The 12,993-nt window shown below is 40.4% G+C and overlaps 1 protein-coding gene across 5 annotated transcripts in view; it reads left to right on the top strand.

Annotated features, from left to right (window-relative positions):
- LOC109073875 (sister chromatid cohesion protein DCC1-like) overlaps positions 1-12,993 on the top strand; it is a 31,040-nt gene that overhangs the window by 3,712 nt on the left and 14,335 nt on the right. Inside the window, exon 7 of one of the 5 annotated variants that reach the window (XM_042772185.1) lies at positions 977-1,169. The exons of the other annotated variants lie outside the window; for them this stretch is intronic. Coding sequence (XP_042628119.1) covers positions 977-1,070 — 94 coding nt within the window. The 3' untranslated portion in view covers positions 1,071-1,169. Of the gene's footprint in view, positions 1-976; positions 1,170-12,993 lie in introns of those variants that run through there. 5 annotated transcript variants of the gene reach the window in all.

The following is a 12,993-nucleotide window of genomic DNA, read 5'->3' as shown; positions in this document are numbered from 1 at the left end:
GCGGCCATCGGCAGCCAGTGCAAACTGATGAAGAGAGGTATGACATGCACTGTCTTCGGCTCATTGAAGACCACTCTTTCTGCAGCATTCTGGATCAGTTGCAGAGGCTTGATAGTACATGCTAGAAGGCCTGCTAAGAGAGCATTACAATAGTCCAGCCTGGATAGAACAAAAGCTTGGACAAGGAGTTGTGTGGCCTGCTGTGATAGGAAGGGTCTAATCTTCCTAATGTTGTATAAAGCAAATCTGCAGGACCGGGTCGTTGTAGTAATATAGTATGTGAAGCTTAGCTGATCATCAATCACAACTCCAAGGTTTCTGGCTGTCCTAGAAGGAGTTATGGTTGACGAATCTAGCTGTATAGAGAAGTTGCGATGAAGTGCTGGGTTGGCTGAGACCACAAGCAGTTCTGTCTTTGCAAGGTTGAGTTGAAGGTGGTGGTCCTTCATCCAGCCAGAGATGTCTGTCAGACAGGCTGCAATGTGAATAGCTGTTGGTTATCTGGTTGGAATGAGAAGTAGAGGTGAGTGTCATCAGCATAGCAGTTATAGGAAAAGCCATGTTTCTGGATGACAGATCCTCATGATGACATGTAGATAGAGAAGAGAAGTGGTCCAAGCACTGAGCCCTGAGGAACCCTCTGACTTAGCAAGAAGTTGTGACTTAGAAACCTCCCCTTCTTCAAATGTTTGCAAATAAGGACACAACTGGGAAATAAAAGTTGCACTGAGAAAAATGCGTCTCAAATGCTTTAAACAGCACATGTGTCTGTCAAGCGCATTTTTTTTTGTCCACTGAAATGCATTATTCTGTTAATAGCGCACAGATGCCATTAACTGATAATTAGCGATTTTTATTAGCGATTATAATATAATATAATTAGTTACAACTGCATTTTTTGTTTTAAAAAAGCTGATGTAGACCATACATTAAGTTTTGCAGACACAGCCCTCAACCAATTGTTTTTCTTCAACAGAGATCTCTGTGGAGAGAAGCAGACCACTGGAGCTCTCTTGACTAAACATGCACGTTCATCTGTGCAAAGTGGTTTTAAAGGGGTCATGACATAGGTTTTTTTATTTTATTATTATGGTCCCCTAGGTGCAATTATAGTATTACTATAGTTTTTTTTTTTTTTTTTAACTTTTAAAATGTAGTGAATTATGACATTTTCCCACCCTGTTTCTCATCCTTTGATTCAAACAGTCTGTTTTTGGGTTGTTTCCCCTTTAAGAGTTCAGTGTTAACGCCCATTGTTATGATTAGCTAACGACAGTGCCTATGGATCAATTATTAACGCCCCCAGCCAGAACATTTGCGGATTGAGCGTAACTGTTTAGTAGCGGGTGATGCATTCGAAGCGATGGCTCTTGCAATGATAAAACCTTATATGTTTGAGCACATCTGCGTGGCATTGTAATTTTCCTGTACACAGACCCACTCGCTGTCCGTCGACTGAACACTTGTGAGGCGCCCGGCGCGACAACGATACGAAATGAGCGTAGTTGTCTTGTGCTGGATGCCGTCATATGCAAATGGTTGGAACGTCACTTCGCACCGTGACGTCACTTCTTACCATGGCTCCAGAACGAGCTGTATTTAGAGCTTGATTAAATAAATGGCTCCTTTATAATGGGGAGGACGTCTTAAGCTATGAAACTTGCAGGACGTTTTAATGGTACAAAGACCTCTTATATTCCAAAAGATCAAGGCAAATTTGGTTTCTCATTTCATGACCCCTTTAAGGTCTACAATTCAAGAAGGCCTGTGTCAAATTAACATTAAAAGTCATTGTAAACCACTGATTGTTGCTTTATATGTTGTGTCAAAAATAATAAACACATTGACAGTTTATGCCCCCCCCTCCCTTTTTTTTATTTTTTGTGTGTGCTTAATATATTTTGCTTTGACTGATAAATCATATTAGTTTTGTGATCATGCCAAAAAGCGCATCCATAAATTAGACTTTTTTAATCAAATGTCTATTTGCTAAAAATAATCACACATTACAGTTTTAAAAGCTTGTATTCTGTCCTGCATTACAATATAATTTGAAATGGGGAAAAAGTTTTGTGTTCTGTTTAAGTTCATAGTATAAGATCTCATGGCATAACCCCTTTAAGTGTTAGTTTAATTTAAGGGAGTTATGTAAATATCGCAATTGTAAAAGAGAAAAAGAAATGGAAAAAAAGAACTGAGTTGAGCAGTAAAAAAGAAGGTTAGAGACAGAACTATAAGAGGGGGGCAGCGGAAAATAGATGAAGTCTGAAAAGAATAAAACTTGATTAATTGTGTTGCAGTTGAAAGGTAAAATAATACTATTTAAACAATCATTAAGTGCTATTTCTATTTCCTTAATATATAAACTGCTGTTAGGCTTTGAGAGACTATAAGGAACTTATCTGGACATAAGTACTGAAAGAAAGAAAATGCAGACAAAATTCTGAATTTAATCAGTTAATTTTTTCCACACCTCACCATACCATCGTCATTCTACTAGGTTTTCCTGTGTCAATTCTACCTTAATAATAGATTGAGCAGAATTACATAAGTTGCCAAACTGTCTTGTACAGTTGAGTTTAACTTATTGTAAAGAAGACTAACCAAAGTGGTGAAAATCTCTGAAACATCAGTAACAATCATAATTTTATGTGCTTCTCTAATCTAGAATGCAGTCATTATATTTATGTTGCATTTATACTGGTGAGAAAATAGACACAATTTTTTCCTTGTTTTCTTGTTATTGAGAAAGTAACGTGAAATTATGATATTTATTTAAATGTTTCACATTTGTTAAATATTTTGTTAAACTTTAATGTTTTCACAATGTGAAAGGTCACAATATGTTTATGTTTGAAAATATGTATATATGTGGTCTGGAAAACAATTACATTTACATTTATTCATTTAGCAGATGCTTTTATCCAAAGCAACTAACAGTTGAGGAATACAACAAGTGATTCATCATAAAGAGGCAAATAATCACAGAAAGTGCTTGTAATGCAAAGTTTCAGCAACCTGTCCTCCAACTAATACGCTCGTATAGGTCGTTTGTCCAAATCCCTGAAATACGACCCATCAGAGCGTATACTACAATTGCGCCCCTATCGGCAAAAAGTCGTTTTCATATTAATGTTTTGTACTCTTTTATTTGCACTGTTGGTAGATTATTGCGTTATACCTTGATATGCAATCATGCTATCATGGGTTCGATCCCAGAGAACGGACGTGCACGTAAAATGAATATGCTCAATAAATCATAATTTAGCATGATTTCTGTGAGGGTTAGGTTTAGGGGGTGGCGCTTAGGTGTGGTCATTCGAACGAATAAGCCACCTAGTAAAATATGTACGAATTACTGTGAGATCGGTGTAAAAAGTCCACACATTGCATTTAAATAAACGTGCGTTTTGATTGGTAATGACGTTATACGTCATTTCATGACGACAGACGCAACGCGATACTGTCATTATTTTTACGCCCGCTAGAGGCCCGCTTAACTTTAAAACGTAAATATAGGTCGTAATAAGGTGCTTGCACAAACGACCTATATGGTCGTTTTTTGTTGGAGGACAGGCTCAGTTTCAGACATTGTTCAGATTAGTACAAGTACTAGACAGGGGATTAAGGAAAGAGAAAGCAAAGTTTTTTTTATTTATTTTATTGTTTAATGATGCAGTCAAATGTTAACAAAAGAGATTCAGCATTCTGGAAGGGGGTGGGAAGATCATTCCACCAGCCAGGAAGGGTGAACGAAAATGTTTTGGAAAGTGATTTTGTGCCTCTCTGTGATGGTACCACAAGGTGTCGCTCACTTGTAGATCTCAGGTTTGATGGGGTAATTGTTAATGAACCTAGCTGGATGGTGAAATCATGCTGTAGGGTCAGAGTGGCAGGGAGGACGAGAAGCTCAGTCTTTGCCAGTTTGAGCTGTGGGTGATGTTGGATCATCTGATTGAAATGAAAGATAGAATTGTGTGTCATCAGCATAGCAATGGTAGGAGAAACCATGAACCTGTATCATGGGTCCCAGTGATGAAGAGGAGGGGTCCAAGAACTGATCCCTGAGGAACCCCAGTGACCAGTTGATGTAATTTGGAAACCTCTCCTTCCCAGGCCACCCTGAAAGACCTACCTATGCTTTAGGATTCAAACCAGGGAAGTGGGATCCCTGTGATGCCCAGTGATGAGAGGGTGGACAGGAGGATCTGATGATTCACAGTGTCAAAAGCAGCAGCTATATCCTATCCTGACAGTAATGCCGTCTCAGTTGAATGGCTGAAACCTGACCAGTTAATGTCCAGCTGGTTATTCTGTGAAAGAAAAAGTGATACCTGGTTAAAAACTTGTTCACCTGTTTTTGCTATGAATGGAAGGGGAGAGACAGGTCTGTAGCAATCTACAAATGAAGTGTTTAATGTAGTTTTTTTTTTTGAGCAGTGGGGTTACACGAGCCTGCTTGAATGTGGTGGGGAAAATGCCTGTGAGAAGAGATGTGTTGATGATATGTGTGAGTGCTGGTAAGAGTGTAGGAGAAATAGCTTGGGGAAATTGTGAGGGGACTGGGTCTAGAGGGCAGGTTGTAGGATGGCTGGAGAGGAGAATGTTTTTAACTTCTGCCTCAGTCAGGGGACAGAAGGAGGAGAGAGTAGTTCTAGCAGTGGATGTGGTTGGTTTGAGTTCCTGTGTGTGTGTGTGGAGCTGAGAACTGACTGCTGCTGGTTGTAGTTTTGTCTGTAAAGAATGTGGCAAAATCATCAGCTGTTAAATAGGTGGTGGAGGGGGATAGAGGAGAGAATTCAATGTTTTGAAGAGATTACGTGTCTGAGGTGCTGTTGATCTTGTGGAAATATGAAGATTTGGCAGTATGGATTTCAGCAGAGAAAGATGAAAGCAAAGATATACTCAGGTCTGACGGATCTTTTGATTTGCACCATTTTCTCACTGCTGACCTGAGTTTGGACCGATGTTCACAAAGAACATCAGACAACCAGGAGTTATAAGGGGTAGCATGTGCTGACCTGGAGGAGAGAGGATATTGGATAGACAAGAAGTGTAAGTGGAGATTAAAGTGTCAGTTGCTGTATTCACAACCAGAGATGAGAAATGGGTGGGTGAGGGAAGAGATGATAACACTACAGAGGAAAGATGAGAGTGAAAGGGAGTGTAGGTTTTGCCTAAAATTAACTGGTAAAGTTGATGTTTACACACACTAACAAAAATTTATCAGCAATAACAATGTGTTTGTAAATTAACCCTCTGAGGTCTAGGGGGTTGTCAGCAATACAACTACATGTGTAAATTAAGTTAAGTTGGTTGCCTGGTTTGTGAGTGCTTGTGGTGGTAAGCCTTTTGAAATCAAATGAAGCTAGGAGTGAATGGAAGTCTGCAGCATAAGGCTTCTCCAGACGGATGTTGAAGTCACCAGAGACTACAAGTGGACTGCCATCCTCAGAGAATGAGGACAGCAGCCCATCCAGACATTTAGACAAACCTCTCACATCATGCTTCTCACATCTTTTTTGTTTTGTTTTGTCTTTTGTCATACACTGAAAGCTGCGGAGCCCCTCTGGTCCCATTTTGTCAAAAAAAAATAATTATAACTATCTTGTGGCCTCAAGATACTAACTCGTGGCCTCAAGATACTAACTCGTGGCCTCAAGATAAGTAACTCGTGGCCTCAAGATAATATCTCGTGGCCTCAAGATAAGTAACTCGTGGCCTCAAGATAAGTAACTCGTGGCTTCAAGATACTATCACGTGGCCTCAAGATAAGTAACTCGTGGCCTCAAGATAAGTAACTCGTGGCCTCAAGATACTTACCTCGTGGCCTCAAGATACTAACTCGTGGCCTCAAGATAAGTAACTCGTGGCCTCAAGATACTAATTCGTGGCCTCAAGATAAGTAACTCAGGGCCACAAGATACTATCTCGTGGCCTCAAGATACTAATTCGTGGCCTCAAGATAAGTAACTCGTGGCTTCAAGATACTATCACGTGGCCTCAAGATAAGTAACTCGTGGCCTCAAGATACTTACCTCGTGGCCTCAAGATACTAACTCGTGGCCTCAAGATAAGTAACTCGTGGCCTCAAGATAAGTAACTCGTGGCCTCCAAATAAGTAACTCGTGGCCTCAAGATACTTACTCGTGGCCTCAAGATAAGTAACTCGTGGCCTCAAGATACTAATTCGTGGCCTCAAGATAAGTAACTCAGGGCCACAAGATACTATCTCGTGGCCTCAAGATACTAATTCGTGGCCTCAAGATACTAACTCGTAAATATCTTAAATTGTGTTCCGAAGACGAACTAAGCTTTTATGGGTTTGGAATGACAGGTTAAGTGATTAATGACAAAATTTTCATTTTGGGGTGGAGTATTCCTTTAACAAACAGTTAAATCTGTTCCATCATATTTGATCAAAATATGCGAACATTGGCCTATGCCTTGACACTTATTTAAACTTGCTTTCTCCTCTTTTTTCCTTTGGTCAAATCAAACAGTCTAACAGTCTAAATGACATAATCAGATAATTTCACAGGTAATCATCTAGTTCATTGAGGTCTATCCTGTGCTGGTATGTTTGACCAATCCTTTTTGGGATACAGATCCTGAGAGGACAACAGATCCTCGTGTTTTGACATGATTGCTCACGTTCAGTCTCTCCATCAGTTGTTTCGTTGGTGTTGAATCTTTTGGCGAAAGTAGTGTTTCGTGTGTATCTTGCCCCAGTGGGCGATTCCACAATTACTTGATTTACAGCTTTGCTCACGACCTGGTGTGGAACTGGGTTGAATGGAATTGTGAATTTATCCACCTTTTCTTGTTGCACCAGCACTGTGTCACCTACATTTACCTTTGAGTACAGCCCGTGCACCCCGAAACTCATCTGCATATCTCTTTGCTTTTGCTTTTTGTTCTGCATCCCTGTTGCATACTTGCTGATCTTTGCATGCTTTTGCAAGATTGGGCTACTTTTCTTGAATCTTTCTATTAAAAAGCAGTTCAGCTGGGCTTTTTCCTGTCGTGAGATGTTCGATACTTCTATACACAGTGACATATGTCCTCAGCTCTTTTTTCATATCAAGTCCCTCTGCCTGTGCAATTTGAATTCTTTTCACTAATGAAGAGTTTTGGCATTACACTCACCCCATTGGCCTGAGCCCACTTGGGAGTGGTTCTCAGATGTTTAATGCCATTGCTCTCACAGAACATACTAAACTGTTCAGATTTAAACTGAGGTCCTTGATCTGATCTATATCTGACAGGTAAGTCATATCTAATAAATATAGACTTCAGGCTGTCTATGATTTTGTCAGATGTTGTCAACTTCAGTATATCATATTCATAGTAGCGACTATAATAGTCAACCACAGTAAGTACCAGTTGGGAGTGAGCCTAAAAAGTCTATGGCCACATCCTGCCAGGTTCCACCTGGCAGTGGTGTGTGTGGGTCTTAGTGGTTTAGGTGCATCTGGCCTTGACACCGCCTGGCACCCATGACATGACTTGTAGTACCTTTCTGCTGCTTTATCTATGCCCGGCAAACATACTTTGGACCGGAGATGTTGTTTAGGGCCCACAATTCCTAAATGTCCTTAGTGAGCCAATGCCCTGGGTTGTAACACTTTTGGTAACACTATGCGTGTTCCACGGAGGACCAAAAGACCAATGCAGCACAGCTTGCTCGCTTTTGGAGCACACGCTTTGCAGTTCTCAAAATGTCCGCTGTTGACTGCAAGACATATTTTCTTCAATTCTGGGTAACTCTCAGAGGCCTTCTCTACCTCTCTGGTAGTCAAAGCATTAGGAGTTGCTCTCACTGCAATAAATCTGACATTTTCTTCTGAATTATGTACACGTCTCTCAGTCTTTGAAGTTTCCCCCAACAATCTTGACAGGGGGTCTGCAATATTTTGCTTTCCAGGTAGGTAAGTGATTCTGAAATTGTAGGGCTGTAATCAAAGGTTTTACCATTCTATGCGGGCACAGGGCTTATAGCGGCACTCTGATATTATCTTTGGCTCTCTTGCCTCTCTTACAGCTTGCTTCCTCTTTTCTGTTGGACTGATTCCTTTTTCAGACAAAAGAATTCCCATGAATATTAGTTTGCTCATGTTGAACTGGCACTTTTCAGGATTTAGTGTCAATCCACATTTGCTCAGCCTTTCCATGACCATATGTAAACATTGGTCATGAGTTTCTTGATCACCAGCATGAACAATGACATCATCTGAGATATTTTCTACACCGTTGATTCCCGCTAGTGCATTGGCAGTCTCGTGCTGGTATTGTTCACTGGCAGAAGAGACACCGAAAATCAGTCTTTTATGACGATACACGCCGTTATGCAGCGTAATGTAGTGATCTTTCTTGATTCAGGGCTAAGCTCCAGCTGGTGGTAGCCCCATTTTAAGTTCAACTTACTGAATATAGTTGAGCCATTGATGCCTTGGAGAATGTCATCCACAGTAGGGATAGGGTAGCGCTCCCTCACTGTAGCACAGTTAGCCTGCCTCATGTCCGGACATAGTGTTATCTCGAAGTTGGCTTTAGGCACAATGACTACAGGATTCACCCATGGTGTGGGACCACTAACGGTTCAATGATGTCCATGTCTATTAGCTCCTTTATTTTCTGCTGTACCGATTCACAGGTGCATCTCATTAAATTAGAATGTCATGGAAAAGTTCATTTATTTCAGTAATTCAACTCAAATTGTGAAACTTGTGTATTAAATAAATTTTAAATAAAATAAAAGTCTTTGGTTCTTTTTATTGTGATGATTTTGGCTCACATTTAACAAAAACCCACCAATTCACTATCTCAACAAATTAGAATACTTCATAAGACCAATAAAAAAAAAATTGTGAATTGTTGGCCTTCTGGAAAGTATGTTCATTTACTGTACATGTACTCAATATTTGGAAGGGGCTCCTTTTGCTTTAATTACTGCCTCAATTCAGCATGGAGGTGATCAGTTTGTGGCACTGCTGAGGTGGTATGGAAGCCCAGGTTTCTTTGACAGTGGCCTTCAGCTCATCTGCATTTTTTGGTCTCTTGTTTCTCATTTTGTTTCTCATTCATGTCATCAGACTCTAGGACCTTGGTTTCCAAATGAAATACAAAACTTGTTCTCATCTGAAAAGAGGACTTTGGACCAATGGGCAACAGTCCAGTTCTTCTTCTCCTTAGTCCAGGTAAGATGCCTCTGCACTGTCTGTGGTTCAGGGGTGGCTTAACAAGAGGAATACGACAACTGTAGCCAAATTCCTTGACACATCTGTGTGTGGTGGCTCTTGATGCCATGACCCCAGCTTCAGTCCATTCCTTGTGAAGTTCACTCAAATTCTTGAATCGATTTTGCTTGACAATCCTCATAAGGCTGCGGTTCTCTCGGTTGGTTGTGCATCTTTTTTTCTTCCACACTTTTTCCTTCCACTCAACTTTCTGTTGACATGCTTGGATACAGCACTCTGTGAACAGCCAGCTTCTTTGGTAATGAATGTTTGTGGCTTACCCTCCTTGTGAAGGGTGTCAATGATTGTCTTCTGGACAACTGTCAGATCAGCAGTCTTCCCCATGACTGTGTAGCCTAGTGAACCAAACTGAGAGACCATTTTGAAGGCTCAGAAAACTTTTGCAGGTGTTTTGAGTTGATTAACTGATTGGCATGTCACCATATTCTAATTTGTTGAGAAAGTGAATTGGTGGGTTTTTGTTAAATGTTAGCCAAAATCATCACAATTAAAAGAACCAAAGACTTAAACTACTTCAGTCTGTATGCATTGAATTTATTTAATATACAAATTTCACAATTTGAGTTGAATTACTGAAATAAATGAACTTTTCCACCACATTCTATTTTATTGAGATGCACCTGTATGTATAGGGGTAACTTGGTTGGTGTTCAACTTACAAACCCTGCTGAACACTTTTTGATACATTTGTTGCACAGCTTGCTTTATTTCGGTCACGGCAGGGATGTCATCGCCTATTTTTAACACTACCATCTTAATAGCTGTTTCTCTTCCTAAGAGAGGTTCTCCTTTCCCTCTGATCACAATGAATTCAGCTTGCCCTGTTTTCTTAGATATGTTCACATCACATTTAAATGCACCCTACACCCTCATAGGCTACTTGACCTCGTGCAGGGCAAATTTGGTCTCTGCCTAAATGATCTTTGTGTCCACATCGGTAAAATTTCTTAACCACTTTTTCATCTTTTTTTCTCTGCAGGTCTGTTTCTGGTATATCCTATATCGTTTCTCGTTTTGGTCTCGCTTTGGTGCAACTCCATTAACTGCACCCGTATCAGGTTTCAACGACATGACTAACATCTGCTCTTCAATTTTTTCTGTTAAGCTAGTTCCACTAAACTAGCAAATGTTAGACTCTGGCCTTCCTCTAATAATTTCAGACGCACATAGTCAAACATACATTTGCTAAGAATAACATCTCTTATCTGATTTCCTGTGTCTGATTCAAACCCACAGTCTTTTGCAGCTTGCTGCAACCGAGTAGCGAATTGTTGCACTGTTGTACCTTCTCACCTGTTTTCTGAGTAAACTTGTGAAACACTTGCCAGGCGAATACTGTATTGACCTGGGCCACAAAATAGGAGTTTTTTTCAACTATATATTATTATTATTATTTTATATTATTGCCTGCCCCGAGTAAAGTGATCATCAATGAGTGTGACATTCGATAATAAATTATTATCCACAAGACGAGGATGATCATGAATGACAGCATTTTTAGGTTTTAAGGAGGTTTGTGTAAATGCAAAAATGTTATTATTTCATAATGCAGATTTGGGATACTGTCAGCGTTAAAAAGTTCAAATGTATGTTTTCAAAATACAGTACAACTTTAAATTGGTTATTTTAATGACTCCAACAATGGAAAGACTCATTCTTACAATACTTATCAGCAATAAAAATAATACTATAAAAACAACAGACATACAAGTAATTAGGAAAAACTTATCAACTTAGATCAGAGTTGCTCTCTTAAATAAAACAAGCAGGGTTTTCGGAGAGGACGTTGGCGCACGTTTGGCTGCCACTTCTCCTGCCGTATTTTAGTTGTTTATTATTTTAATTAATTTTAAACTCTTCTGAATAATTTTAAACTTTTTGAGTCTTAACTTGCTGCTGGACTTCCACATATTTACCTTGTCTGAGCCAGCGCTTTGGAGTGTTTCCCCCTGGTCTGTCTGCTGCTGGTCGCATTTGTTTGCCGTGATTCACCTGCACTGTCTCTGCCTGTTGCTGCTGTCTCCGTGTGGGATCGGGCGGGTCCCTGGAGTTGCGTCAAGTTCTCCGTGTGCAATGGCTGTGTAACAACTCTTGGATGTCATCATGCGACTTCATATGATAACCTGGATTATTGCCTGGATTATTGCCGATTTGATTTTATCAGGAACCAGCGTAAAACAGTGGATTGAACGTCTGGGCTTCACCATGCTGAGGTACTCTCTCTCTGATCTCTTGTCCCTGGGACACCATAGCCGTCCAGATATCAGCGTCATACAAACTTTGCGTTCCATGCAGCTCCTCCGCCGGCCTAGTTATAATCATAGAGGGTCTCGTCTGAGTCGCTCTACTGCCGGTGCTGGAGTCACTGCACTTTGGTCGAACCGCAGGCGCTCGCTGCATCGTACTTCTGGTTGCCGTGGAATCGGCCATGGTAACCTACGCTATCCTGAGGTTCTCTCTCAAAAACCCGCGGCAAATGTGTGCTTTAGCACTATGCGACTTGCTCACTTCAACACGAGGTCAATAAACAATAAAACGGCACTTATCACTGACACTATCCTTGACAGGAAAATTGACATTCTCTGTCTCAGTGAAACTTGGCATAAAGACAATGACTATCTTAATTTGAACATGTGTGCCCCATCTGGACATAAATATATTGACGTGCCTCGAGCTTCTGGTAAGGGTGGTGGCTTGGCTGCAATATTTGTATCAAATATATCACTTGATGTTACTGATGCTCCTACTGTTTCATCATTTGAATGTTTGGTTTTTAAAGTCAATGGTGCTTCACCTGTTCTTGTGCTGCTCATTTATCGTCCACCAAAACCTAATCCTTTATTTTTTTCTGAGTTTACTGAGTTGCTGACACTTCTTAGTCCACTCTGTCCGTCTATGGTCTTGACTGGTGATGTCAATTTCCATATTGATAATCCAAACTGTGTCAAAACTGCTACCTTTTTGGACATTTTGGATGGTTTTGACTTTAAAACAGCATGTTACTTTTCCGACCCATAGGCTGGGCCATATATTGGATGTGGTATGTTCTGCTGGTGTTGGTATCCAATCTCTGGATAGTATCGACATGAGTATAAGTGACCATAGACTTATTACTTTTGACATAAATGTTATGTCTTCACGATCCATTTCTGAGCGCACTATCAAATTTCGTAACATCAAGCACATGGACTTCACTCTTTTTTTCGACTTTTGTTTCTGGGCTTCCCACTACTAACTCCGTGGAGCACTATAATTCCATGCTTTCCTCACTTTTGGATGAGTTCGCACCTGTGCGAGCTTGTTACTTTTAGGAAACCCTGTCCATGGTTTACCCCGGATTTACGTTTAATGAAAGCCGCCGGAAGACAATTAGAACGGCAGTACAAAAAATCTGGCCTGACAGTGCAAAGGCTTCTTTACACTGAACAACAGTCTGCTTACCATTCTGCTTTGAATACTGCAAGTAAGAGCTACTATTCAAGCATCATTGGTAACGCTGCCAACAAATTCTAAATCGCTGTTTAAGACTGTTGACAATCTTCTCAAACCAACTAAGGCCGTTGTTCATTCCTCTGTTGACCAGTGTAATAAGTTTCTTCATTATTTCACCGGTAAAGTTGAGGGTATATATAGCACTTTAAATACCATCGCTCCTCTTGAGCTTGTTAATATCCAGCCTTCAAACTTCCCAACTACTACCTTTTCAAACTCTGAAATGGTCGGAGATGATTTT

This window comes from Cyprinus carpio, chromosome A16 (genome assembly GCF_018340385.1).
Source record: "Cyprinus carpio isolate SPL01 chromosome A16, ASM1834038v1, whole genome shotgun sequence".
NCBI lineage: Eukaryota > Metazoa > Chordata > Actinopteri > Cypriniformes > Cyprinidae > Cyprinus > Cyprinus carpio.
This window is presented reverse-complemented; position numbering and strand designations above follow the sequence as displayed.